The sequence below is a fragment of the Myodes glareolus genome, chromosome 19 (assembly GCF_982192425.1).
Source record: "Myodes glareolus chromosome 19, mMyoGla1.1, whole genome shotgun sequence".
NCBI classification, from domain to species: Eukaryota; Metazoa; Chordata; class Mammalia; order Rodentia; family Cricetidae; genus Myodes; species Myodes glareolus.
In genome coordinates this window covers 66601292-66627410 of record NC_142044.1, presented here as the reverse complement: position 1 = coordinate 66627410, position 26119 = coordinate 66601292, and the positions used below count along the sequence as shown (strand labels likewise).

The 26119-nt window shown below is 46.5% G+C and overlaps 1 protein-coding gene across 1 annotated transcript; it reads right to left on the bottom strand.

Moving 5' to 3' along the window:
- Positions 1-1076: 1076 nt before the first annotated feature.
- On the bottom strand, positions 1077-24391 carry Copz1 (coat protein complex I subunit zeta 1). Its single transcript, XM_048449702.3, has 9 exons — positions 24244-24391; positions 10865-10933; positions 9143-9224; positions 8434-8525; positions 5899-5954; positions 4494-4571; positions 4304-4355; positions 2925-2963; positions 1077-2194 (listed from the first exon to the last, which is right to left on the bottom strand). Exons 1-9 carry the CDS (start codon positions 24259-24261, stop codon positions 2147-2149), a joined length of 534 nt encoding a protein of 177 aa, XP_048305659.1. The 5' UTR covers positions 24262-24391; the 3' UTR covers positions 1077-2146.
- Between the last annotated feature and the right edge of the window lie 1728 nt (positions 24392-26119).

Below are 26119 nucleotides of genomic sequence, written 5' to 3'. Positions count from 1 at the left end.
TGCTTATCAGCCCTCAACTCTGTAATAATCCTGCTCTCCTGAACCAAAGGCTATACAGGGGCTAAAGCTGGGCATTGCTCCTCACAGATGAGGCATCATGGCTCTTCTCCCACGGCCCTCTAGCTTCCAGTACAGACACCACACAGGGATGGTCCAGCAGATCGTTTTCTGTCTGCTTATGAGCATCTTAGGCCCAGGTACTTCACAGATGCTGAGCCCAAGTTCCAGATTTTCACAGAGGAGGAAGGAATGTTCAAACCACTGGCTTCATGCCCTGCAGAGAGGGTCTTCCCATTCTGTCTCCTTCCTCCTTCCCTTAGCCTCCATGGTCCAGGTTTGCAGACCCATGTCAGAACAGTAGAGGTGACAGAGGAGACCCTTCAAATCTCAGTGGAGAGGAGGAGTCCCCACACTGCCCCCTCCTTAAAATCCTGCAGAGGAAAGGGGAAAGAAAACCAAAGCATTCTCCTGTCGCCGCAGCAACCATAAAACCCCCAGCTAAATCCATCTTGTGAGCTCACCGCCCCATTAAGATGCAGGGCCAGGCTCTACGCCAGCCCAGCCACATTCATTTGTGCGAATAAAGGTGGAAGAGGGGGAGGGGAGCGGGCTCTGGAGGGACGGGGAAATGGCGAGAAGAGGTTATTTACACCACCGTCCTGACCTTCTGGAGCAGTGCTGGCTCCGATAAATAACCCGCTCAGTGCCTTTTCAGAGGAATGGGAGGTGCGGGAAGGGAGTAGGGGCTGGAGGAGAGCCCCCACGCAGGTGCGCGTCTCCAGGTTACTAATGGCTGAGGCGGGAGCAGGCAGCTGGCTTTGGGGGTGTGTGGGGAAGAACTCAGTTCCCCAAGTCTCCCACTGAGAAATTACCATCCCCACCCCACCCCTGGCGCCAATTTCCAGGCGAGGGGACCGAGAGATGCCAAGGAGGCAAACAGCCCCGTAAATTAGGGGCGGGAGTGCTGGGGAGTCTCTGAGGTACGAAGAAATATTATAAGGAGAGGTGGGGGGGGGATTGGAGGAACAGGAATAGCTGCCAAAAAAGGGAGGAACAGAACCATCACACAAAGGCAGTTTGGAAGAGATTCACTTTATTCCTCTGACACACAGCAGCGTACAAGGTGGACTTCGTCTGACTCCATTTCTTGCAGAGGCCGCCTCCAGTCTGCCCACTTCAGTCAAGGCAGGGGGTAGAATGTTTGCAGGCAAATATTTTTCTAAGACATTTTCACGGAGATGTGGGGTCAAGGGACAACATTTCACCCAAGGACGGAAATCCAAGCCTTAGAAGAAAGGCAGGCACCAGACCCTCGGCTGCGGGAAAGGCTGGGGCAGAGAGGGAGAGGTCAACAGCAGCCTGCAGAACCAAGGCAGAGGAGTGTGAGTGGGAGAGCAGAGAAGGAACATGGCAAGGCCCAAGTCATGAAGGACCCTTTTTTTCTGGTTCTGTGTAGAAACTTTTCTGGAGGCTACCTCGCTTTTAGTTCCAAGGTCTGGCTTTGCTCCAGGCTACCGGAGGCCACACCAGGCAAAGATCTCGCAGGTGCTACAGACAGAGGTGTGGTACAGACCTAGAGTAGGCTGCTCTCAGGTACAGGCAGGCACAGCAGCTTTGAGGCTAAAGGCCAGATTACAGCAGAGCCTACACACTCACGGACAGCATTTAAATCACTGCCCCAACAGCTCAGCTGAGGACAGGGCAGCAGGAAGGAGAGAAGCTGCACAGCCAAAGATGCACAGCCCCTGCCACTCCATACCCACTTGGGCTAAAAGAAGGAGTCCTCCCCTTTGCTGGACATATGGGCTGCTGGGATGAGGGCCCTTGGGGCACAGGAAGGGAAACACTCAGCACATTCTTTCTCCTGCTTTGATCTGAAGTACAGCCATAGAAAAGGGCCAAGAAATCAAGGAGAGAATGTGGGGGTGGGAAAACCAGTGGAGTAGGAAGAGGGTGTCCCCTGCCTCATTCAAATCTGCCCTGGAGTGGGAAGGAAGTGGGGGACAAACAACCCCGGAAAGGACAGAGATGCAAGGGTCCATTGTGATTCTCCAACATGACCCTAAGAGCATCTGTTGGGGACCTGGATAACAAGTCATAGCAGATGTGGGGGTTTGAGGCGCAAGGAACTGGGCATGAAACATCTTCACCGAAGGAGGGACCACTTGATCTGTTCCTTTGCTGACTGCAGCACCTGCGGAGACAAAGGCAGCACTGAGGCTTGCAAGCCGCCGGGTGTGCGCAGGCTGAGGCTCTCCTTCCCCACACTTGCCTTCCCTCTCCTTAGAAGAACTGGGGATAGAAAATCCCAAGGGTGGAAGAATAGGAGGAAGCTCTCTAAGGCCCTAGAGGATTGTCAGTTTGGGAAATTCCCCCCGAATTCAAATCCACTGGGGGGATGAAGAGAGAAGAGGTATACCTGGGAGAAAAGAAAAAAAAAGCTGGGGGTTATTGGACACAGTTATAAAAACGAGATTATACATCCAGATGGTGAGGATTCCTACTAGGCAGAACCAGAACTCTTCCCTTGCAGGCCCCCAGGTCAGGTAGACAGCCTATCTGCAGTCAAGGCAGAAGGACGGATCTGCACACTCTGCACAGTTCAGAATATGCATTTCCAGCTCAGCCCTCATTTGAATAATAAGAGAAAGAGGAGTGTGTGCTCACAGGCACACAGACCATCTGCTTAAGGCAAGTCTCTGCCGGGGAATAAATCACTGCCTGAGGTATCTGGCAGGGAAGGTTTGAAGGGTACAGAAAGCAAGGCTGACAATCATGATCACAGAGAGAGAAGGGGGCACGGCTGAGGACACTGTGCTCCAGGACGAGAGGCAGCCAGGCCACCTCACTGAATGTGAGGTCTCAATTCAGACTTGGCAGGTTCTGTAATAACACGTGGAAAGGAGGGAGGAAGAGAGTCATACCTGAGACACGGTCTGCTCTGTAAGGGGGACGTCCTCACCCTGTGTAGAGATAAGTGTTTAGACTGGAGTCTGAAGCAAAAGCAAATACCCTAAACTTCTCAGCCCCTTTTTCCAAAGACTGAGCCATACTTTTACTCTGCCAGAGGGACTGTCAATACAAAGGGTCATTTTATCCATCCTCCACTGAGAGGCAGGGGACTTCTTAAAAGGGTTAGTTCATTCCAAGTAATCAGCAGGATATCTGATCCTTCCCTCCCTCGAATCTGGGGTGAGGACCTGATTCCCTAGTCAGAGAAGACCTTCCATGAATATCAATATCAAGGGGGGGGGAGATGGAGGGAGCCAGGGTTAGTTTAATGGATACCGCAAGGCCTCATGGGTAACGACGGCATGTTAATTTGAAGAAATAAACTGCTGCAACAGCAGCCTGAGAAGGGGAAGGGGGAGACAGTGTGTGGGGGGAACCCTCTCTCTTGCCACATAGAGACATATGTTAGAGGAGAAGATTAAACTATGCAAATGGAGCCCACGGCAGTTAAGGGAGAAGACTTCCCATTACCCAGCACTGGCAACTTTCACTCTGGAGGTCAGAGCTGGGACACTGGGAACTGGCAGTGCTGCTCTGTTCAGACATCTCTGCACCAGTTCCCAGGTGGGCTCTGCAGGCTCTGTCATCTCCCAGGTGGGCTCTGCAGGCTCTATCATCTCCCAGGTGGGCTCTGCAGGCTCTGTCATCTCCCAGGTGGGCTCTGCAGGCTCTATCATCTCCCAGGTGGGCTCTGCAGGCTCTATCATCTCCCAGGTGGGCTCTACACATGCTATCATCTCCCAGGTGGGCTCTGCAGGCTCTATCATCTCCCAGGTGGGCTCTACACACGCTATCATCTCCCAGGTGGGCTCTGCATGCACTATCATCTCCCTGAGCAGACATGAAGCCAGTACCTCAGACTCCTTTCTGCTGTTACTAGCGCCAAGGAGGGCTGAGGTGCTGGCAAATAAGAACTTCCTGAGGGTTCCATGAGACTAAGACAGGAAAGACACTCCAATGCCTCTGATGACTGGATCCATTCTCAAAGAAGCAATAAGCCAACCTCAAGCTCCTTTATAGTTTCAGAACCATGAATAGCAATGCTTCTTTTACTTTGTCCATTCCATATGTTTACATTAAAGTGGCCATTTTGTGTAAGACCATATAAAATGCTAGGTTCCATGTTAGAAAAACAAGCAAGTTCCTTCGCTTCTCTGGTACACTGAGGTGGAAAGACATGTGTGAGGATAGGAAAAGGTAAGATGTGTTTATGAGCTGCACCCTCAGCTACACTCAGCAGGCTTGGCTTGAGAGAACCTGTGGAGAAAAGGGGTTGAACATTCTTGCTTACCCTCAAAGCCACCCGGTGCACCACTTGCTGGGGGTCGCTCTCTAGGATCACCCTACAAACACAAAGAAGATCATTGCTTGCTTGTCCTGTCCCAAAGGTAGGGATCACTGGCTGGTCAACCCACTTGACTTGGAACAGGGGCAGCCACTTCCCTTTCCCACTCCAAATCCAGGCAGGGCAGAGAACTCACCCTCCATCTACAATTTCATCCACAGCCAAGAAGAGCCCCTCCATGTTCTCCAGCAGAGCTCTCTTTTCTACATTCTTCCTAAATCCCCAAAAGAGAAAAAGCAGATTGTGTGTGAAAGGGATCCTGGGCCACTGTCTGAATAGGGGATCTTAAGCTAGACCAGTAACTGTCTTCATTACCCCACAAGAAATGTGTAAGGTAAAGAACCCTTGAGCTCTAGTGATCAAAATATCAAGAAAGGGATTCCAAACAGCTAACTTCTGACTCCTGGGCTGACTATCCAGAATGCTGCTGTTGGTGAATACAGCTCACAGTCTGGAGTGGGTGCTGGCGGAAGGTGGGAGGGGTAGGATGCAAATCCTATCTGCACTCAAGTGCTGACAAACTTGTAAAATCTCTCTGCCTTCCCCCTCCCCCCAGGTCTGTTCAAGCCCTAAAACAAAGGCCAAAGAGGGGTTAGGAACAGCCAGGGGCTGCACCCACCAGCCACAGATCCGGTGGTTTGTGCATGTGGCCTGTCACATCTGTCAGTGTGACTCTTTTCTCTAGATTACCCGAAATTAAGTCTATTCATCCACCTGGCTGGGAAATAAATCATTCCCCTTCCTGAGGAAACCTGAGCCTTTGGCCTGCTGGTTTGTGGGCTGAGAGCGCCCGCTGTTCTACTCCGGATGGATTTCTAAAATGCCTTCACTTAGGAGCTGCTGTGGGTGAAGTTCAGCACCTTGAATGTTTTCAGAGAAAGTATCTTACATTTTTTCTTGCTTGTGTGCATGGGAACAGAGAGCTACTGGGGAGGTAAGTAGGGCCAAGAGCACAGTGGGGCCATTCTATGCACCGAGAGACTACAAAGGCAATAGTAATGGAGACTGGCAACGCTTCACCTGGGACACGTTCCTTGTCCTTTCCCGCCGGCAACTGCAGAGGACAAAGCACCTAGGGGCTCACAACACTGTCAGAATCACTGGACATGACAAGCGTGGACAAGGACACCATGGTGCATGCATGTACTCTCAACTACTCTGGACACTGAAGCAGGCAATTATATGTTCAAGAGCTGCCTGGGGTACAGTGTTCTAAGACAACTTAGTAAAACCTTGTCTTAAATTAAAAGAAAACACAATAAAAGGTTTGGGTGAGTAGCTCAGTGTAGAACAATTGCCTACCAAGGTTCAATCATTAGTAAAGCCAAAGGAGAGACAGAAACTCCTCTGTCCCTCAGTAAGAGAATTATTCCATAGGAGGATCATGCTCTCCAGTACTCCCTCAAAGTACTCCACAAAGAACAAGCACAGTTTCTCACACTGAACTAATTCCCCCAGAGTGGCTCTGATTTCACACAAATTCCAGGCCCTGAGGGATAGGTACTTTCTCTTCCAAATGTAAACTGAGAACGGCTGCTCACCTCAGCATCTGGCTCAAGGAGTCAAACAGGCAATTCAGAACAGCCATTAGCATCAACTGTTGAGAAAGGAGACAGAAGGTTCAAGGTCCTAAAACTGCTACCCCAAAGCAAACCCCTCCACTTGCTTCCTTAGCAACACGCACAGGTTTTCACAACGATCAGAGACACAATGTGAGGAACAAACACAACAGAATTAGCCTCTGGTTTCTCAGAGAAGTTAATTCTGCTAAAAAATTCCACAAGTGGAGGTTTCTTTTCTTTTTTCATTTTTTTCTTCCTTCCTTCCTTCCTTCCTTCCTTCCTTCCTTCCTTCCTTCCTTCCTTCCTTCCTTTCTTTTTTCTGGAGACAGGGTTTTCTTTGTACAGCCTTGGCTGTCCTAGCACTAGCTCTGTAGACCAGGCCAGCCTCAAACTCACAGAGATCTGCCTGCCTGCTGGGATTAAAGGTGTGCACCAACTGTGTTAAGTGAAGGTTTCTTTAAGACAGAAATTCAAAAATTCAGAACTTTGCTGACATAGTCCTCAATGTATCTTAGTTCTCTGTGTGTTTGCTTTTTATTAATTAAAGTGTTTGTTTGTTTTACGAGACAGGATTTCTCTGTAGCTTTGGAGCCTGTCTAGGAACTAGCTCTTGTAGACCAAGCTGGCCTCGAACTCACAGCGATCCGCCTGCCTCTGCTGGGATTAAAGGCGTGCACCACCACTGCCCAGCAAAATTTATTTTTATTTATGTGTGTGTGCTACAAATATACAGGTGCCCACGAAGGTCAGAAGAGGGCACTGTATTCCACTTGAGCAGGAGTTACAGATGGTTGTGAGCTGCCCAACATAGAAACCAAATTCAGTTCTCTGAAAGAACAGTAAGCAATCTCTCCAGCTATGTTTTGTTTTTGTGTAGTAGTGTCTCACATTGCTTAAACTGGTCTTCAACTAGCTATATAACTGAGGTGACTCTGAATTCCTGCCTATACTTCCCAGGTGTGTGCACTGTCATGCCTCTCCGCCTCTATGTCCCTGTTAGTTTATATCATGTATGCTCATGTTTGTCTGCATCTATATCTGTATAGATGTATACATCTATATCTGTATCACACATGTGCAGGGCCCAGGGCTAGAAGAAGGCACTGGATCCCCTGGTATTGGAGTCATAGGCAGTTGTGAGTCACCATGTGGGTGCTGGGAATCAAACCCAAGACCTCTGGAAGAACAGCCAGTGCTCTTAACAAGTGAGCCATCTCCAGCCCCTACCTCTATGTCTTTACTAAGCTACCCGATGGGTTAGTAAAGAGAGAAATCATAAATCCAGCAAAAGCTGAAGCCAGAGGAAGGTGGTGGAAGGTCCATTTTAAAAACTTATTTATTTATTCATATTTTATGTATGAGTGCCTTGCACGTACACCTGCAGGCCAGAAGAGGGCACCAGATCTTATTGTAGATGGTTATAAGTCACTATGTGGTTGCTGGGAATTGAACTCAGGATCTCTGCAAGAGCAGCCAGCGCTCTTAACCATTGAGCCACCTCTCCAGCCTCCCACCCCACCCCAAGCTCCTTTTTAAAAATGATACTAGGGGTCAAATTCAGGATTTCAAATTTGCCAAGCACATATTTCACTACTAAGCTGCGTCTCCGGCCTCAGCTTGGGCTCTTGAGTCAGAATTAGGTTTGAATCTCAGCTGATTCTACATTTGTTATCCAATGGAGTATAAGCTCATAAAACAGCTACTTCTGTAGTTTGACAAACACCAAATACAAGTAATTTTATGATTCTTTGTGGTTTGCTTTTCTCATTGGTAAAACAAAAATAGCAATGCCTACAACCCACAGAATGCTGCCAAGCTAAAACAATAACTTCACAGAGTGTATGCACAGCCCAGAGAGCTCAGCAGGACCTTATTTCCCAAACTCTTTAACTATGATGGAAAATTATCTAGTGACTTATTTACCTGCCTACTCTCCCAGAAGTTGCTACCACCTGAAATAAACAGATTTTCCTGCATACAGGAAGGTTAGGACTGCACTCACCGTCCTACTTGCAGTGTGAGACTCATCCCATACGGCTTCACCCTGATCTAGAGCACACACACCCTTGACCACACCTTTAAACAACACTGTGGGAACTTAGCATACTGGCTCACACTGTATCTCAGCACTGGAGAAGCTGAGACAGGAGAACTGCTGAGTCTGAAGTCAGTCTGAACTACAATGTGTGTCTCAAAACCAAACAAACAAAATCTAAATCATCACTGTGTAGGGAAGGATACTAAAAACATTCTAATTGGACATGGTGACTCATACCTGTAATTCCAACACCTGGAAAACAGATTTGAAAATAGCCTGTGTTATAGAGTAAGATTCTGCCCCTTGACTCTTTGACTGGGTCACTTTGTAGGCTGACAGGAACCTCTAAAGGACTTCTTTATGACCTTGCCAGACATCAGAGGAATGTGGCTCTACAAAGTCCAAAACTAATGGCTGTGTCCCATCTATGGTTTCAGAAGCGACATTAGAGGTAGCAAATGGGCAGGGATTCTCACCTCATTTTCATAGGAGCTGCCAATCACATAGAAATAGAGATCGATGCTACTTTTATAGACCACTGTCAGCCCTTCCAACAGAGCAATTTCACCTTGGGAAGAAAGCAGAAACTGAATGGTGGGAGAAGAGGAGACAGAACAGGAGTTCCCATGAATTCCTGGGGACAGCTCTGTGGGCCAAGGAAAGGTCAACTGTACTGACCTCCAGGCACTAAAGCTATCTATTGTTTATGGAGTTGGCAGAAGGGACACAGAAACTCAGGGGAGTCTAAATCCATGTTCTCTAACTCTCCCTCCCCCCACTGCACTAGTCTCCGCCCTGTGTACGAGGCAGGACACCAGTGATCCTGCGGAGGGGAAGACGCAGAGCGGTCACCTTTACAGGCTTCCATTTCCCTGCCCTAATGGATGCGGTACAATAAGCAGAGCTGCAGTTAAATTTGTCAGGTGAGGCTCATAAATCCAGGGACTAGACAGGTAGCTAACAGCCAAGCTTCTAGTACGGTATTCCCGCGTGAGGTACACTCACCTCCCCATTACATTTCTGAAGAGTTTATTATATGAGGGGAGGAAGAGAAAAGAAAGAGAGAAAGCCACAACATTTTCTCTTTTTCTACAGTCTTGCTGATACCCCTTTCCCATGGTTCCCCCCAACACCCCTTTCCCATGGTCCCCCCAACACAGGGAACAGTGAAGGAGAATGACCTACTATCTGTCCGATGGGTCTTGTTGAAAATGTTCTTCTCAAAGGCCTTTTGCTCCTTGACACTGGGATAGGTGTCGTCATAGTACTAGTGGGAGGAAAGGAGACAGGGTTGGGTCATCATAGCTGCGAGCCCAGAATGATTGGTAATTGTTCTACTCAGGGTGGGAAAGGAATACTAAGAGAAGAAAGGTCTGCAGAGGCAGGTAATGGGAGTGAGTGATGGAAGAAAAAGAGGGAGCAAGGTAGGGAAGGAGGAAAGAGAGAGAGAGAGAAGGGGGGGAGGAAGAAAGGAAGGAAGAGAAAAGAAAAACACTTGATGCCAAGCCTCACAGCCTGAGTCTCATCTCCAGAGTCCACAGGTAGAGGAAGAGAGCCAACTCCTGAGAGCTGTTCTCTGACCTTCTCTAATAAGCGCACATACACACATCCACACACACAAAAAATAAATGTGTGGGGGACTGTCCTGTAATCAATCCTATTCTCCTAATGCCATCTCTAAGACTGAGGGCAAAACCTACCAGCTCTCCTAAGGACACGCCTACTACATACTTCCCAGGGGCTGCCCTGGTCAGGGACAGTGCGAGGAATAAGCACACTAGATGCAGGAGTTCATCCTCAGACTCCCCGTCACTGCAGGGAGACCAGTCCTTTCTTTTGGGGGTGAATACTGGGGAGATAGTTTTGTTTTTTCAGACAGAGTTTCTATGTAGCTCTGGCTGTCCTGAAACTAGCTTTGTACACCAGGCTGGGTTTGAACTCAGAGATCTGCCCATTTCTGCTTCCTAGTGCTAAGATTAAAGGTGTGTGCCACCACCACTAGTCTGGAAAAACCACTCTTTTACTGAGTAGTGGAGAAAGGCCATACAAATCTCTTCCATAGTAAGGCAAATCCATGCACTGTTCTCCTGCACATCTTGGCTGTTTCTGCCAGCTCAGCGAAGGGGGCTGTTAAGCACTTCACAGAGCCCACTCCCAAGCACTCCTAGCAAGGGGTTGGAGATGCAGGCTGCTAAACCGCCTGCTCTTTAGGGGCTAATCCGTCGCAGTCAGCTGAAGACCTATGACAGGTTTGGCATTTAGTAACTGGATAACTGTTTCCAAAGGTGTCCTGCATAGTTACATCCAATTACAGGAAGGAACAGCTGGTGAATTCTAACTAATCTCCACCTGCTGATTGATTTATGCTCTGCTCGCCCAGAGTTAATACACCAGGGACAGAAGGTATTTCTACAGGAGGGGGAAAATGAAGGAGAGGGGTGTCCTTTCTCCTCTCAATCCATCCAAAGTTAGCAACGCCTCACTGGGGCATGCAGTGTGGTGGACACCACAAACCTAGGGCTACAAGTCAGAAACTGGAAGACTACGGGGAAAAACTCAGGTTGCAAGACAAAGTAAGAGGGACAGGGACAGAAGGGGCAGACAGGACAGTCGGGACATAGACAACTTCTAACATTGAGACAGTGTTGTGTTTTGGAACTAAGGTACCAAAGTTCTTCTCGGCTCTGATGAGGATGACAGAGGAAGTTCAAGGACTGAGCATAGCTGGAAGAAAGCACTCCAAGGGACAGAAGATTGCCAACTTGGATTTATCTGGAGTGGTCAAGGTAAGACGGAAGAATTTTCAAAATCATGATACTCTTGAAGAATTTGAGTTAGTAGGGCCAGTCCCAACACCTAAATCTCCAATGTCTCCTGCTCCTAAATTAATATGAAAGGAAATCTCACCTTAGCAAAGAGCCGATCTCCATCATTGTCCAGAATCAGGACGGCCTTGACAGTGTACAGGGAGGGCTCCTGAGGAAATATGAGCACAGCTTCAGTTTTGAGGGCCTCACCACCACTAGCAAGCCTATTAACTTCCTTCCCTGGTCACACAGGGGTCTGTGCCCCCTACGGCAGCATGGTTAGGTCTCATACCCCCCCCCCGCCTCCGAGGATAACTAAGTGGAGGGTAGACGGACTGAACCGAGGAAGGTTTCGGTAGGAGCTCCAAAGCAGACTCGGAGAAACAGCTCAGACTCACAGCTTTCAGCAAGAAAGTTACGCTGTTATTTCCAGGTCCTAAGGCCAAATCACTTTCCAAGTCACCCTCCTCCCTGCCTCCTGGGCACAGTGGGCATGGAATGTGACCATGCTAACAAATGACACTGCTCATCTGAAAGAAGGTTGTGTACTTAGTCACTGCAATCTCAAAGCAGAAGTTAAAGCAAGCCAAACACAGCAGAAGAAAAGCATTTTGTACACACACCAGGTCTCCAAGACACCATCCAAAAATTCACTTATGTAACCTTTCCTCTGCTATATATGAACCATTATCACTTAATCTGTTAGGATAAAAATCAACCTGAATCGAAGTGTGGTAAACAGAAAAATATTTGAGAAGTCCAGGGTCCAGGAGGTAGGTAGCTAATAGGAGGGGAGTTTTCTCACACTACCAAGAATATAACTAAGGGCTTAGTAGTGTGGCTCAGAGCTACAGTAAACGTTTAGTATGCAGGGAGCCCTGGGTTTAATCCCCAGCCACTCCCCTCCAAAAAGAACAGCCGCCACTGGCTCCCGCAGGCACCCCAGTCATAGCTGACACTGGCTCCCGCAGGTACCGCAGTCATAGCTGACACTGGCTCCCGCAGGCACCCCAGTCATAGCTGACACTGGCTCCCGCAGGCACCGCAGCCATAGCTGACACTGGCTCCCGCAGGCACCGCAGCCATAGCTGACACTGGCTCCCGCAGGCACCCCAGTCATAGCTGACACTGGCTCCCGCAGGCACCGCAGCCATAGCTGACACTGGCTCCCGCAGGCACCCCAGTCATAGCTGACACTGGCTCCCGCAGGCACCCCAGTCATAGCTGACACTGGCTCCTGCAGGTACCGCAGCCATAGCTGACACTGGCTCCCGCAGGCACCGCAGCCATAGCTGACACTGGCTCCCGCAGGCACCCCAGCCGCAGCTGTGCCGACACTTCACACCTCTCTCAGCCCACAGACGGAACATGAGTCTATTAAGTCTGGTGCTCTCTCCTCTGTCCTCATAACTTTCGGAAGGGAAGAGTGGGAGGAGCTGGCGCTGTGCACAGAGGCCTCTGTCACTCACGTTATTTGACAATCTCACCAATAAATACTACTTTCTGTTACTTCTTGTGCCAAGGCAAGACTGTTTGCTTTGTTTTCCTGGTCATGTTTGACAAAGACATGAGGCAGAAAAAGGATCCAGACACTGCAGCCCTGTAGAGGTAAAGTGAGGCTCCGGAGGGGTGGGGCTCCACAGAGAGACGCAACCTTAGCTTTAAGAGAATGGGAAGTAACCAGGCTTTTCTAACTTTTATTTATTATTATTAATAGGGTCTCTTAATATGTAGCCCAGGCTGTCCTCGAGCCCACAAGATCCATCTGCCTCTGCCTCCTAAGTGCCATCACTTATGTTATTATTTTATATGTATGGGTGTTTTCTACACGTATGTTTGTGCACCATCTATATGGCTGGTGACCTTGGAGGACAGAACAGGCCCTAAAACTGGGATTACAGATGCCATATGGGTGCTAGGAGTTGAACCCCAGTCCTCTAGAAAGGAAGCCAATGCCCTTTTTAAAATTAATTAATTAGTTAATTAATTTATTTTTTGGAGACAGTGCCTCACTATGTAGCTCTGGCTGTCCTGGAACTCACTCTGTAGACCAGGCAGCTCTTGAACTCACAGAGAGCCATCTGCCTCTACCTCTGGAGTGCTGGAATTAAAGATATGTGCTACCACTGCCCAGCAGAAGCCAGTGACTCTTAACCGCTGACCTCTCTCTCCAGCTCACTAACCTTGTCTTCTGAAAATGGGATAGGAGGGCTGGAGAGATGGCTCAGTGGTTAAGAGCTCTGACTGTTCTTCCAGAGGATCGGGGTTCAACTTCCAGCAACCACAGGGAAGCTTACAACCGTTTGTAACTCCAAGATCCAACACCCTTACACAGACCTACATGCAGGCAAAACACCAATGTAAAATAAATTTAAAAAGAAAAAGAAAAAGAGATAAGAACTGGGCAGTGGTGGCATACACCTTAGTCCAAGAACTCAGAAGAGACCCTATCTCAAAAATCAAAAGAAAGAAAATGACCTAAGAAATGAAATCTTTGTCTTCCCAACTTTTTTTTTTTTTTTTGAGACAGGGTTTCTTTGTGTAGCCTGACTGTCCTGGAACTCGCTCTTGTAGACCAGGCTGGCCTTGAACTCAGAGATTTGCCTGCCCCTGCCTCTCAAGTGCTAGGATTAAAGGAGTGCACCACCACTGGCCTGATTTAAACTCTTAAGAACGCTAATTTTTGATGAGGCCCTGTCTCAAAAAGAAAAAAACAAAAACAAAACAAACAAAACAAAAACAAAAACATTCATTGATTTTTGTATTTTGTTCATCAGTTCATCTAAGTATCTGGAGCAATACCTGGCATATTCCTCAAAATTTGTTCAAAATTGAGAATAAAGTTTAAAAAGAAATCTCTTGGTGTGATGGTGTATAGAACCAGATTTTACATCTAAGTGGATTTTGTAGTGAGACCATTTGGGGTGCTGTCACCTCTCCTCTGACACACTTAAAACTGTTCATTCCAGACATACTGCTCTCTGGAATAATGGACAGGAACACCTCCTCTGCAACTGTGGAGCTGTACTGTCTGGCAGTGGGAAGTCTTCTGGGTCTAGTCTGAGACAGCACAAACAGAAGCTGCTCTTGTAACTCCTAGTTCTAAACAGAAAAACCACCACACAGGACAGGCTCTTTGCTATAGTAACTTAGCAGCTCAAGTACCAAAACTGAGCCCTCAATGGGAATAAGTTTCCTTAATGGACAAAAGTCCCAGTGAAAGGAAATGGTTATGCCCTCCATCCACACTCACGGCAACCACAGAGGGCTAGCTGCCCACAAGTTGAAACTGGACCTTAATCTGGCATTGGTGACTGTTCTTACAGCCAGAGTTTGGCATTTCAGGAAGAAATGGGAGCATACACCCCCACCCCAGCGCACGCCAAAATCCCTAATGGCCACCTGCCAAGTAGGAGAGCCAACTTCTTGTGGCCAACACTGTCTAAGCACCTAAACAGCCATGCTGACAACTGAGAAACATAGCCCAGGGTTCTGCTCCCGGCTCTTGTCACTAGCTTCCTAGAAGATGTGATCAAAGAATCCTCAAAGCAGAAACCCATAGTCTTCTTGGGCACAATAAGACAGGGTAAGGAGGAAGGAGAGACCAGCTTTCAGGCACCAACATTCTGGGAAGGGGAAAGGGAGGGAAGGCAGGACAAAGGTCTGACCATTGCAGATTTGCAAAAGAAAAGTCACAAGGAAAGTTGAGGGCTTAGGCAGGAGGAATGCACTTGAAGGCATCGCTCTGCTGCAGCAGAGCCAGCTCTCCCAACTTCTCCTGCCACCTCCTAACTCTAGCTGGGCCCTCTTCACCCTATGGTCTTTATCTCTTACAAGTGGGAAGTCTGAGAGTTCCCTTCATGTTATAAAGTCAGTCAGTTCAAAGGTGCCAGAAGCCACTGCTGATAATGTAATTTCACTCTAAGTTTTGCAAAGGGCACATTTATAAATAACTCCCAGATACTAAGAAATGAGCTTCATTGGGCTGGAGAGATGGCTTATAGGTTAAGAGCACTGACTTCTCTTACAGAGGTCCTGAGTTCAACTCCCAGCAACTGCATGGTGGCTCACAACCACCTGCAATGAGATCTGGTGCCCTCTTCTGGCCTGCAGGCATACATGTAGGCAGAACACTATATACATAATAAATAAATAAAATCTTAAAAAAAAAAAAAAGAAATGAGCTTATTCATGGACTGGGCTTTGATCTTGTAATACATTAAATGCTGACTCCTGGGAAAGACCCTACAATTTTAGGATCATATTCAAAGGGCTGAAAAGATCTATTCTTCCCTCTCACTTCCCAAAGGGGCAGCTGCTAGAAAGCTTTCGAGACAAAGTTCTGTGATGCACTGACTTTCAGAGCCACAGCCTGAGTGTATAACAGAACTTCACCTCAAATGCTAATTGTGCCTGCAAATGATGGATGGGCAGACTGACTTGTGGGAGGAGTACCAAGGATAGATTTTCATGTCTGCTTTTATTATCAAAAAAACTAGAAAGCTGCCCTCATCCACAGGACAGCAAAATGCCATCCAACAAGCAACGAGGCTGCTGCAAATATCTCCCTGGTCTCAATCAGGGGCTCTGGAAACCTGATGTAAAAATGATGTCTGAGAGCCTCACAACACACACTGGGAAGGCTACAGCGATAAGAGCCCTTCCCAGTGCTGCCCTATGCGGGCCTTCTCACTGACTAGCAGCTTCCTCGGGATTATAGCCCAAGCAAACGGTGCTAGAAAGGCAGTAATTTGCTATTTGGCAGAATGCTTGCCTAAGGTGTGAGACCTTGTATTTAACTACACACAAATCAAGAGACCTTGTGTTTAATTCACACACAAATCAAAACAAAGCAAAAGGGGGGAGGGAAAAAAATCCATCACCAAACTCTATTTGTGTGTATTTTGTATTTTAAGTAAAACTAATAGAAATAGGTTCAGAAAAGAAGACATAGGAAGCTGACTGACAGTAGTGCCTGTAGCCCCAGAACACAGGTGGTAGAAACAGAGGAGCAAAAGTTTAAGGTCATCCACAGTTACTTAGCAAATTCTAGGACAGGCTGGGACAAATGACCTTGTCTCAAAACAAGTACAAAAACAACAAACTATGGAATTAAGTCTATTGAAAATATATACAGTAATCGTAAGGGAATACTTGAATAAGGTCATTGTATTAACACCAAAAAATCTTGGAGGGACAATGTGTACGGCAGAGAAACAGAATATTTTAGAATTATGACTATTTGATTCACTTAGGTGATAAGACTGAAAGGCCTAAGAATCAGAAGGGACGGCTCAGAGTTTAAGAGCATTTGCTGCTCCTGCAGAGGACTCAGACTCAGGTCTCAGCTCTCAGTTCCAGGGGTTCCTGACACCCTCTTATGGCCTCTGAAGGTTACTGCATGCACATGGTGTCCATATATGCATGAGACAAAACATTTACACATATAAAATAAAACTTAGACGAAATCTACTTGCGATTCCTGGAAAGTTCTATGTTCCCTATTTAACCAAGATATTCTTGGGGCCATGGTAAAAGGGGAAAGTGCCTTGGCTTAGCAATGGATCTGACCAGTTAAAAACTAACAAAGCTGGGTCATGGTGGAACACACTTTCAGTCTCAGCACTCCATGAGTTCAAGACCAGTCTGGTCTACTGAGTTAGCTCCAGGACAGAGAAACCTGTCTCAGAAAGAAAGAAAGAAAGAAAAAAAAAAAAGAGCTGGGCAGAGGCAGGCAGATCTCAGGGAGTCAGGGAGTTTAAGGCCAGCCTGGTCTACAAAGCAAGTTCTAGGGCAGCCAGGAATCCTATACAGAGAAATTCTGTCTCAAAAAACAACAACAAAAACAAAAGCAAACAACAGAAAGAAGAAGAAGAAGAAGAAGAGGAAGAGGAAGAGGAAGAGGAAGAGGAAGAGGAAGAGGAGGAAGAAGAAGAAGAAGAAGAAGAAGAAGAAGAAGAAGAAGAAGAAGAAGAAGAAGAAGAAGAAGAAGAGGAGGAGGAGGAGGAGAATCCTTTTAGGCACTGAGCTGAGCTGTACTGGCACACATGAAGCCCTGGGTTCAATCCCCAGAATTACATAAAATAAGACATGGTACCACATCTGTAATCCCAGTGCTGCTCAAGAGGTAGAAGTAGGAAGATCACATCACAAGTTCAAGATTATCAGCTATAACAAGGTCACAAGCCTGTCTAAGAAAATACTAAAATAAAAACAAAATACGCGATCTGAGGAGATAGCTCAGTTGATGAAAATACTTGTCATGCAAGCATGGGGACATGAGCTTGAGCCCTAGGAGCCACATAAAAACCCAAGCACAGGGCAGGCAAAGATGAGAGGATCCCCCGGTGCACTAGCAAGACAGCCTAGCCAAACCAGAAAGGTTAGTCACAGCAATAACAACCAGGTAGACAGCTGCTGAGGAGGAATGGCCTCCTACATTCATGCACTCAGCCCACACAGACAGGAAACATGGAAGCACATGCATGGGACAAAACTGCGAAGAGGAGGAGCTGACGCTGAAGTCTGAACTCTGAGTGAGACATTAACTGAGTTTCCCCCTCCCTTTCTCTAAGAAGTGAAAGGCTGGGCCTAGATCAGCTAAGGCTAATGCCTTTTTTTCTTCCATTAATTACACAGACCCTTGTGATAAGCTGATAATATCTATGGACCTTGTTCCCATTGTAAAAACATACCACACAGTTTATGAGAAGTTCACAGACTAGGTTTAGAATGAAATAGTTTTTTCCTCTGAAGATAAGATTATATGAAGAGCCTAGTTTGGTGGCATACATCTTTAGTCCCAGTATTCAGGTGGAAGAGGCAGACTGGCAGACTGATCTCTGCAAGTGTGAAGACAGCGTGGTCTACACAGTGACCAGTCATAGCTACATAGCCAAAAAAGAAAAGACTGTGAGGAGGAAAATTGAGAAAATGAATGATTTCCCTTCAGCCAGCTAACAACTTCAATAAAAATACGGGGGCCTTTCTAAGTTAATATGACCAAGGATCTCACTCAGCCTGCAGGGGAGAAGTAAGGACCACACTGGGCAAGTTAACCAAACCTCAAGCTCTTTGGGAATGCAGGGTACCAGGTCTTTGCTTTTCTTTTTTTTTTCTAAAAGACTAATTTATTTGACATGTCTGAGCAACCAGCATTGTTAGAGAAGGCTATGATCTACTGTCAGTGCTGGGAATCACACGGGTTCTCTGTAAAAGCAACAATGCTCATAAGTGCTAAAGCCATCTCTCTGAACTCCAGATATCATCTGAATGCTCGAAACAGCTGCAAAACTTCCTCCACAGGAGTCACATGGTTCCTAACTCGTTAGCCATTACCAAGGCAAGTGTCACAAAAATGAGGTGGTGCTGAACAGAGCGACAGGCCTGAGGAACATCAGAACATCCTCCCACCTGAATTGGGTAATTCAGAAGCCCACACTTACATATTATTCAGCAAAAGAAAAATAATCAAATGAGGCACGAGACATCTTTTGTTTTCTTTCCAGTCCTAGGGATAGATGAAACCCAAGGCTGAGAATATGTTAGGAAAGTATGACATCATTGTACTATATCCCTAGGTCTTGGATATTTAGTTTGAGACAGGGTCTCAGTGTATAGCCCAATCTAGCCTGAATTTTGCAATCCTCCAGCTAAGCCTCCCAAGTAATAGAATAATGGGTATGTGTTCACACCTGGCTGGACATCTAAATTTAAGAGACTCTGAAGTCTTAAATTCTTTTTCTTTTCCTTCCTTCCTTCCTTTTTTGCTTGAGACAGGATTTCTCTGTGTAACAATCCTTCCTGGCTGTCCTAGAACGCTCTAGGTAGATCAGGCTGTCCTCAAACTCACAGAGATCCACCTGCCTCTGCTTCCTGAGTGCTGGGATTAAAAGTGTGCACCACCACCACCTGGCCAAGTCTTAATGTGAATTTCTCTTCGTTTTCAAGGCAGGACATTACTACAGTTTCCAGTCTGGCCTCAAACTCTTAGACTTGGGTCAGGAGTCCTTCTGTCTCAGCTTCTTTAGTGTCGGGAGTTACAAATCCATTTTTGGTGCATCCTTGGCCATAGTTTATATCATGGTTAATCCTGCTGCCCCCTTCCAACTGCTCCTGAGAAAAAGAGCTAAAGACTAGATGAGCAGCCTCTGAGTTCTTAAGTATAACACAACAGAAAAGATACCCGTAACTCCTGCACGCAGAAGACCCTGCTCCCCCAGTGCCCCATCATAAACACACACACACACACACACACACAAGTGGAAGATAACTGGTTGACAGAATTTATTCAGACCAACTGGGTACATATGGAATTGTGTACACTGATTGTGAGGAAGAAGGGAAGGAAAAGCCATTAAGAGACAGACTTTCTTTTCTTGGATTTATTTTGGGGTGAGGGTGGGTCTCATGTATTCCAGACTGCCTTCAAGTTGCTATTTAGCTGAGAATGACCTTGACTTTCTCCCAATCTTCCTGTTCCTATCTACAGAGTATTAAGATTACAGGTGTGTACAGACAGTCTATTTCAGGATGCTAGGTAAGCACTCTACCAACTGAACTACATCCCTAGCATCAAGATAAGCTTTTATCTGCAGCACATGAATTAAGTTACACAAAAGGATTTCCTGAAGACATGGCGGTTACAGAGGCCCATTTGGAGGCCCTTACCAACACTGGATCTCACACTGCACATGGATCTGGCCTCCCAAAGCACCTTCATCAGCTGTACTCTGTTATTCTAACGTAAATGGTTGTACAAGCACCGATGATGCCTGCTCCATCCTTATTGTCCCCTCTAGCTCCTCCTTCCTCTAGTTTTTCTGACAATACCCTACTAATATCAAGCCAAGTCAACCAGTGGAATAAGAAACAGCAGGAAGAACCTAGATGAGAAGCCTAACCTGCCTTGGCTTCCTCACATAGGTGGGCAGCTACACTCACAACCTGCAACTCAGGCAGGACCTGGCTTTCCAGGGTCTGCTTTTCTTCGGGTAGAGGCCTCCTCCACCCCTTCTGACCACGTGATGGCTCCTCTAGACCTTTGATATAATTTATACCTTGCCAGGGACTAACTCTTTCCCACCACTGTGACAGAGAGGGAAAAAAATATATAAATAAGTATGTCGGAAATCTATAACGAGGTCTTCTTGGAGGGCAAGACATGGGAAGAGTTAGAAGCAGCGTCAATTACTCTTTAGGGGTTTTAGTTCAAGCTAAGGTCTGCTTCTAGCAATCAACCATTAAAACAAGCCGGCCAGAGTAACAGCACAGTTTATTCTGATCATTTAATTTGAAGTGTCAATAAATTAAACTTCAATCAATTAAACTAGGTGTGCAATAACCCAGATGGACACTCTGACACCAACATAATCACAATAAAAATTTTTATGGCTGCCAGGGACCTCACCGGGGGCAGTGCTGGCACTGCTCAAGCCCTGGCTGAGAAATATATCTCCACAGCACAGGAACAAGGAGATTGCTTCTCCTAACGAAATGGAGGGCCAAGCACCAGCAAGGACACAGCTGGGAGTGGGGCACAGGGGACTGCCAGGAACGAGATGGGAGTGCTTTGGGGGCTTAATGTAATTGATACCTTTGCCCAAAGCAGGGGGAGGGGGCATTTAGGCCAACTATCTCTGTTAGTGCCAAAAGAATTTAACAAAAGCCCCATTAAGATGATTCAGGAAGCAAGGGCCACGAGCCGGCATCAACCTTTGAGTCACTCATGTGTTCACAACCCCCTCCTCCAGACACATATGCATCCCAGTGCACTTTAGAGGGCCTGATATTTGAATGGGACGTGGAAATCAGAATTTTGTCAGTTTAAGGATAAAATATTAAGGGAACACAATGAACAGAATTGAAGACTAATCTGTAAGACACTGGGAAAGCATTCTAAAATTAAAACCTGGAAATAGGAAGAAAAAAAATCGATGTACAAAGGTTTTAAGGATCTGAACTACTACAGTAATTCAGCTTTGAGGGTGAAAAAAAAAAAAGCAAAGGCTGAAGGAAAGTGTAAGTTATTAACTTTAAGATTCCAAATTATAAATGGAGAATGGCAACCACAGACTCCTGTCCACTAACTGAGAAGAGAAGAGACGGCAGACACAGCAGCAGAGGAGGCTGAGGCCAGGACAGGCTGGGAGCTGAGACAAAGGACTGAGGAAGATTACACAAATTCGGTCATGAGCTAAGGCAGGGATGACTCTTTAAAAGATTTATTTTATGTATATGGCTGATTTTGCCTGTCGATGTGTGTATCACCTGCATGCCTAAAGCCTAAAGTTAGAAGGTGTGTGTGTATGTATGTACGTATGTATACATGCACACATACACAGGAAGTTTGGGGGTTATTGTTTGGTTAGTTTTTTGAGACAAGATTTCTCTGTGTAGACCAGGATGGCCTCAAACTCACAGAGATCCACTTGCCTGCCTCCCAAGTACTGGACCTAAGATAGGTACCCCTAAGTACCAGTAGGTATTTTATCCTCAACAAAAACTGTATACAACTGATCACTGAAAGGAAATTCTGCACAATGAAGGAGTGTAAGAACCTACAGAAATATCAGAGAGAAACTTGGTGAGAAACTAGGAGATTACAAATCCAAGTTCGGCTTTGGCTACATATTGAGAGTGTTTCAAAAAACAGAGATTTGTTCTGGGAGAACAAAAAAGCAAAGTAGAATGGAGCTTTTGTACCAGGCTGCACTGGAAAGTACGCTAGTGGCAAAGACTCAATAAAGGTAAGGACCAGGCAGTGGCACACACCTAGGCAGAGGCAAGCAGAGCTGTGAATTCAAGGCCAGCCTGGTCTACTGAGTGAATTCCAGGACAACCAAGGCTGTTACACAGAGAAATCCTGTCCCAGAAAAAAACAAAACAAAAAAGTAAAGGTAAGGGGCGTCCAACAAGTTAGCAAGGACCTGTTACTAGGTGTAGTCGGTCAGCTCAGGTTAAAGTGGAAGGATGAGGAAGGAGCAGGGGCAGAGAAGGAAGAGAAACAACTCTCCTGGTGCTGGGGGCAGCAAGAGCGTGTGCTCTACCATTGCACTACACCCAGCCCAACAGAACCAACAGGAAAAGAAACCCTCAAGTATCACCTTCCTTGCTCTTTTTGCTTGTTTTTCTTTTTCAAGATAGGGTTTCTCTGTGTTGACCGAGTTGACCTGGAATTCGCTATGTAGACCAGGCTGCCTCAAACTCTAAGATCCACCTGCCTCCACCTCCTGGGTTCTGAGATTAAAGGTGTGTGCCATCACCACCCAGCACCGTCCTCATTCTTTAAGCTAGTTCTACTAAATTAATTTTGGTTGTTGGGTTTTTTGTTTGTTTGTTTTTCGAAACAGGGTTTCTATGTACTGGCTGCCCCGGACCAGGCTGACTGCAAACTCACAGAGATCCTCCTGTTTCTACCTCCTGAATTAAAGGTGTGTGTCACCAACACCCGGCTAATTTTGGTTTTATAAGACAAGATCTTATTCTGGGGGCTGGAGAGATGGCTCAGAGGTTAAGAGCACTGACTGTTCTTCTAGAGGTCCTGAGTTCAATTCCCAGCAACCACATGGTGGCTCACAACCATCTGTAATGAGATCTGGTGCCCTCTTCTGGCCTGCAGGCATACATGGAGGCAGAACACTGTATACACAGTATATAAATAAATCTTAAAAAAAATAAAAAAATCAATAAAAATAAATAAATTTAAAAAAGATCTTATTCTGTAGCCTAGGCTGGCCTCAAACTAGCAGCAAAACAGCTTCAGCCTCCTGAGTGCTGGGGTTATAGGTGTGAGCCACACACCTGATTAAAAAGGTTAAAAACATACAAGGAGGGCTGGAGAGATGGCTCAGAGGTTAAGAGCATTGCCTGCTCTTCCAAAGGTCCTGAGTTCAATTCCCAGCAACCACATGGTGGCTCACAACCATCTGTAATGGGGTCTGGTGCCCTCTTCTGGCCTGCAGGCATACACACAGACAGAATATTGTATACATAATAAATAAATAAATATTTAAAAAAAAAAACCATACAAGGAGACCAATTCCACAGACTTTATCCACATCTGTTATCAGGTTTAAAAAATTCATTAACTGACTGGTATAGTAAATACTTGAAGCTACTCAAGACAGTAAGCATTTTGCTTCGACTTGCCCAACTCACATAATGAGAGTAAATTTTCTTTGACATTTGAAAGAAGGGAAGTAAGACAATATAGGCAGATGGGTCAGCAATAAGTGCTTGCTGTACAAATGTGAAGGTGGACGTGGTGGTCTGCCTTGGTTGTGTGGCAAAGGTGATCCCAATATGATCTACATGAAACCCTCAGGCACACACCTTTAATCCCAGTGCCTGGAAAGTAGAGGTAGGCGAATCTCTGTGTGAGGCCAGCGAGGTTTACACAGGAAGTTCCAGAATAGCTGGGGTTCCAGGGAGGGAGGGAGGGAGGGAGGGAGGGACGGAAGGGGGAGAGAGAGAGAGAGAGAGACCCTGTCTCACACAAAACAAAACAAACAAACAAAATAAAAACCATTAAAAAAAAAAAGAAAGTAGGTAAAACTTGTTTTGTTTTCTTTTACTGACAGGGTTTGACATGTATGCACACAAGGAATCTAAAGGAAAACAGGAGCCAAGGAAGACTCTATGGAAACAATCCTGGAATTCAACTCAAGGAAAGAATCTGAAAGTTAAATTCCTACACTAACACACAGACACAGGCAGGCAGACTCCAGGCATCTTCAAACTGCCCACCAGTGCACGTGAAAGAAATGCTGTCCAATCCTATTTTAAAGGGGTAGTGTTCTATTTGAACAAGCAGAAAGAATCAGACAAAGGAGCTAATAACACTCCTGTAGCCACCACAATTCTCATGTAACCAGAGGAAAGTCCTACAGTTCCTAAAATCTGAAGGAGGAGGGAAAAGGGGACAGAATAAGGAGTCAGAAAAAATACCCCAAAATCAATACTAGCTCTAGCAGATATTCCAGAACTTGGACGCAGTGCTGATTCTCAATCATGACAGAATTATATACTAAGGATTAACAAGAAGCAGAAAACATGAAGAAGAGGACATGGAATTGTTAATTATCTTATCCTGACCACCACCAGGAGTTATCTGAGGCTGACAAAACACCTCTATTCTGCTGTTGCCACTTGAGGGGAATATGATGGTAGGTGTGATCGACAATGCTAACCATGTGGGAGAACTTGAAAGAAGACCCCATCCAGTACACTCAGAACTGTCCTATGGACCCCGCCTGCTCTCTTCAACTTTGCCACCGACCCTGCCCTCTTCCCGGCAAGGCTTCCTCCTCCGAACCGCAGCTCTAGGTCCCAAGTAGGCCACACTCGAATTCCTCGGGCAGCGGGAGCTTCGGCCCCCGAGGCCTGCCCGGAACTCCCCTCTCCCGGCCCCAACTGCTAAACCCCGCCTCCCGGACCCTCTGGACAGCGCGGCGGCGCCACCGGCCCTCCAGCTCCTACCAAAATCAGTGCCTCCATCTTGACCGCAGCTGCTGCCGACGTGGAGGCGCACAAGGTACGTCGCCGCTGATTGGCTCTGAGTCTTCACGCGGCCCCGCCCCAGGAAAGCAGCATTGGGTAAGGATAAGCCAGGCTTCGCTTCCTGACCAGTCGGCGTAGTCGCTCGTGTCCCGGACGCGAACTGTCCAGCCAGAAGGAGCGGGTGTCTGATTGTCATCTGGAATAGTCAATGAAAGGCCAGAACCTCACCATCTGAGAGGCGGGAGGATCACTGGGGGCGGCGTTGTTTCCATGGGGAACGGAGGAAGCGAGTGTTACTTTGCTATTGGTAGGAGGAGGCCACGTGATCCTGTTAGTCTCTAATCCGCACTCGCTGTAGGGGGTGCTATGGCTCTTTAGCCCTTAGTATCGGCCTTGCTGAAGAGTCCTTCCTGCCCGAACCCGGATTCTTAGCGCCTCCTTTAGGTCCTGCGGGATATCCACAGTTGCTGTCGTTCCCTTGGGTCATCCCAACAACCTTCACCGTTGAGCTAATCAGCCATAGGAAGCCATTAACTCGACGAACCAAGGTCTCCAGAATTATATCTGGATGTGCACCGTGTCACATGCACACATAACCAATAAATATTTTAATGTAATATATATGTACATATATACATATATATTAATTTCTGGGGCTTGGAAAAATGACTCATTAGTTAAGAGCTCATACTCTTCTTGTAGAAGATCTGAGTTTGTTTCCCAGCTCCCAGGTCCCACTCAGTGCTCAGCTACAGAGAATCTGCCGCCCACTTTTGGCCTGGAGGTGGAGGAGGGGATTGCACTTATATGGACAATCCCCACTACTTCTAATTTTTTTTCCAAATAAGAAATTAGGGAACTGGAGACCAGAGAGAATAGAAAGAATAAGGACCAAGGAAGAAAGAGATCTGAATGGAATATTCTGAGTGGGTAAAGGAGAGGGTTGTAGTTGGGCGTGGTGACACCACATTTAATCCCAGGACTAGGGAGCCAGAGGCAGACAGATCTTTATGAACTTGAGAACAGCCTGGTCTCCATAAAGAGTTCCAGGCCAGACAGAACTACACAGTGAGACCTTGGTTAAGAACACTGACTGGTCTTCCAGAGGCCCTGGGTTCAATTCTCAGGTGTATATGGGTACACATTTGCGTACTCGCTCAGAGAGAGAGCGACTGTGGCTTTCCAGTAGGGAAGAGCCCTTACAAAATAAGAAATACGAAAAGTTTTCTGAATGATGGGGATTTCATAATAGAAGGAGTTGTAGAAATGTGGTTCTCCCATGCCTCAGTTCCCAGCCCTAGAAAAATCCAAAACCAGTACCTTTTGAAATATTCCTTTAGAAACTTCTAAAAGTGCATGCAATTTTTTTCCTTTTATTTATTTGTTTGTTTGTTTGTTTGTTAGTGTTTTGAGACAGAGTTTCCCAGTAGCTATGGAGTCAGTCCTGAAACTCGCTCTGTAGACCAGGCTGGCCTCAAACTCACAGAGATCCGTCTGCCTCTGCCTCCTGAGTACTGGGATTAAAGACGTCCAACCACCTGGCCAGAGTTTTTCTTGTAATTTCAGAATGCAGCTGAGAAAAAAATTCAATATAAAACGAATTACATAGTTAATATATGCTAAGAAAGGAAGTAATGATATTTGTGGTGAAGTCTCACTTGATAAGGTTTTGTCTAAACAAGACAAAAATGTGGTGGTTTTGTGTGTGTGTGTGTGTGTGTGTGTGTGTGCGCGCGCGCACGCGCGCTTTGTTTGTTTTTGAGACAGGGTTTCTATGTTTAACAGCCCTAGTTGTCTTGGAACTCTCTTTGTAAACCAGGCTGGCCTCAAATTCACAGAGATCCACCTGCCTCTG

Excerpts from the sequence above, each read along its gene's own strand:
- Copz1 (XM_048449702.3), bottom strand. Across the intron at positions 5,955-8,433 it reads GCAGCTCCTATGAAAATGAG|TTGATGCTAATGGCTGTTCT; the intron begins GTGAGAATCCCT and ends CTTTCTCAACAG. Across the intron at positions 2,195-2,924 it reads CAGAGCAGACCGTGTCTCAG|GTGCTGCAGTCAGCAAAGGA; the intron begins GTATGACTCTCT and ends TTGTCTCCGCAG.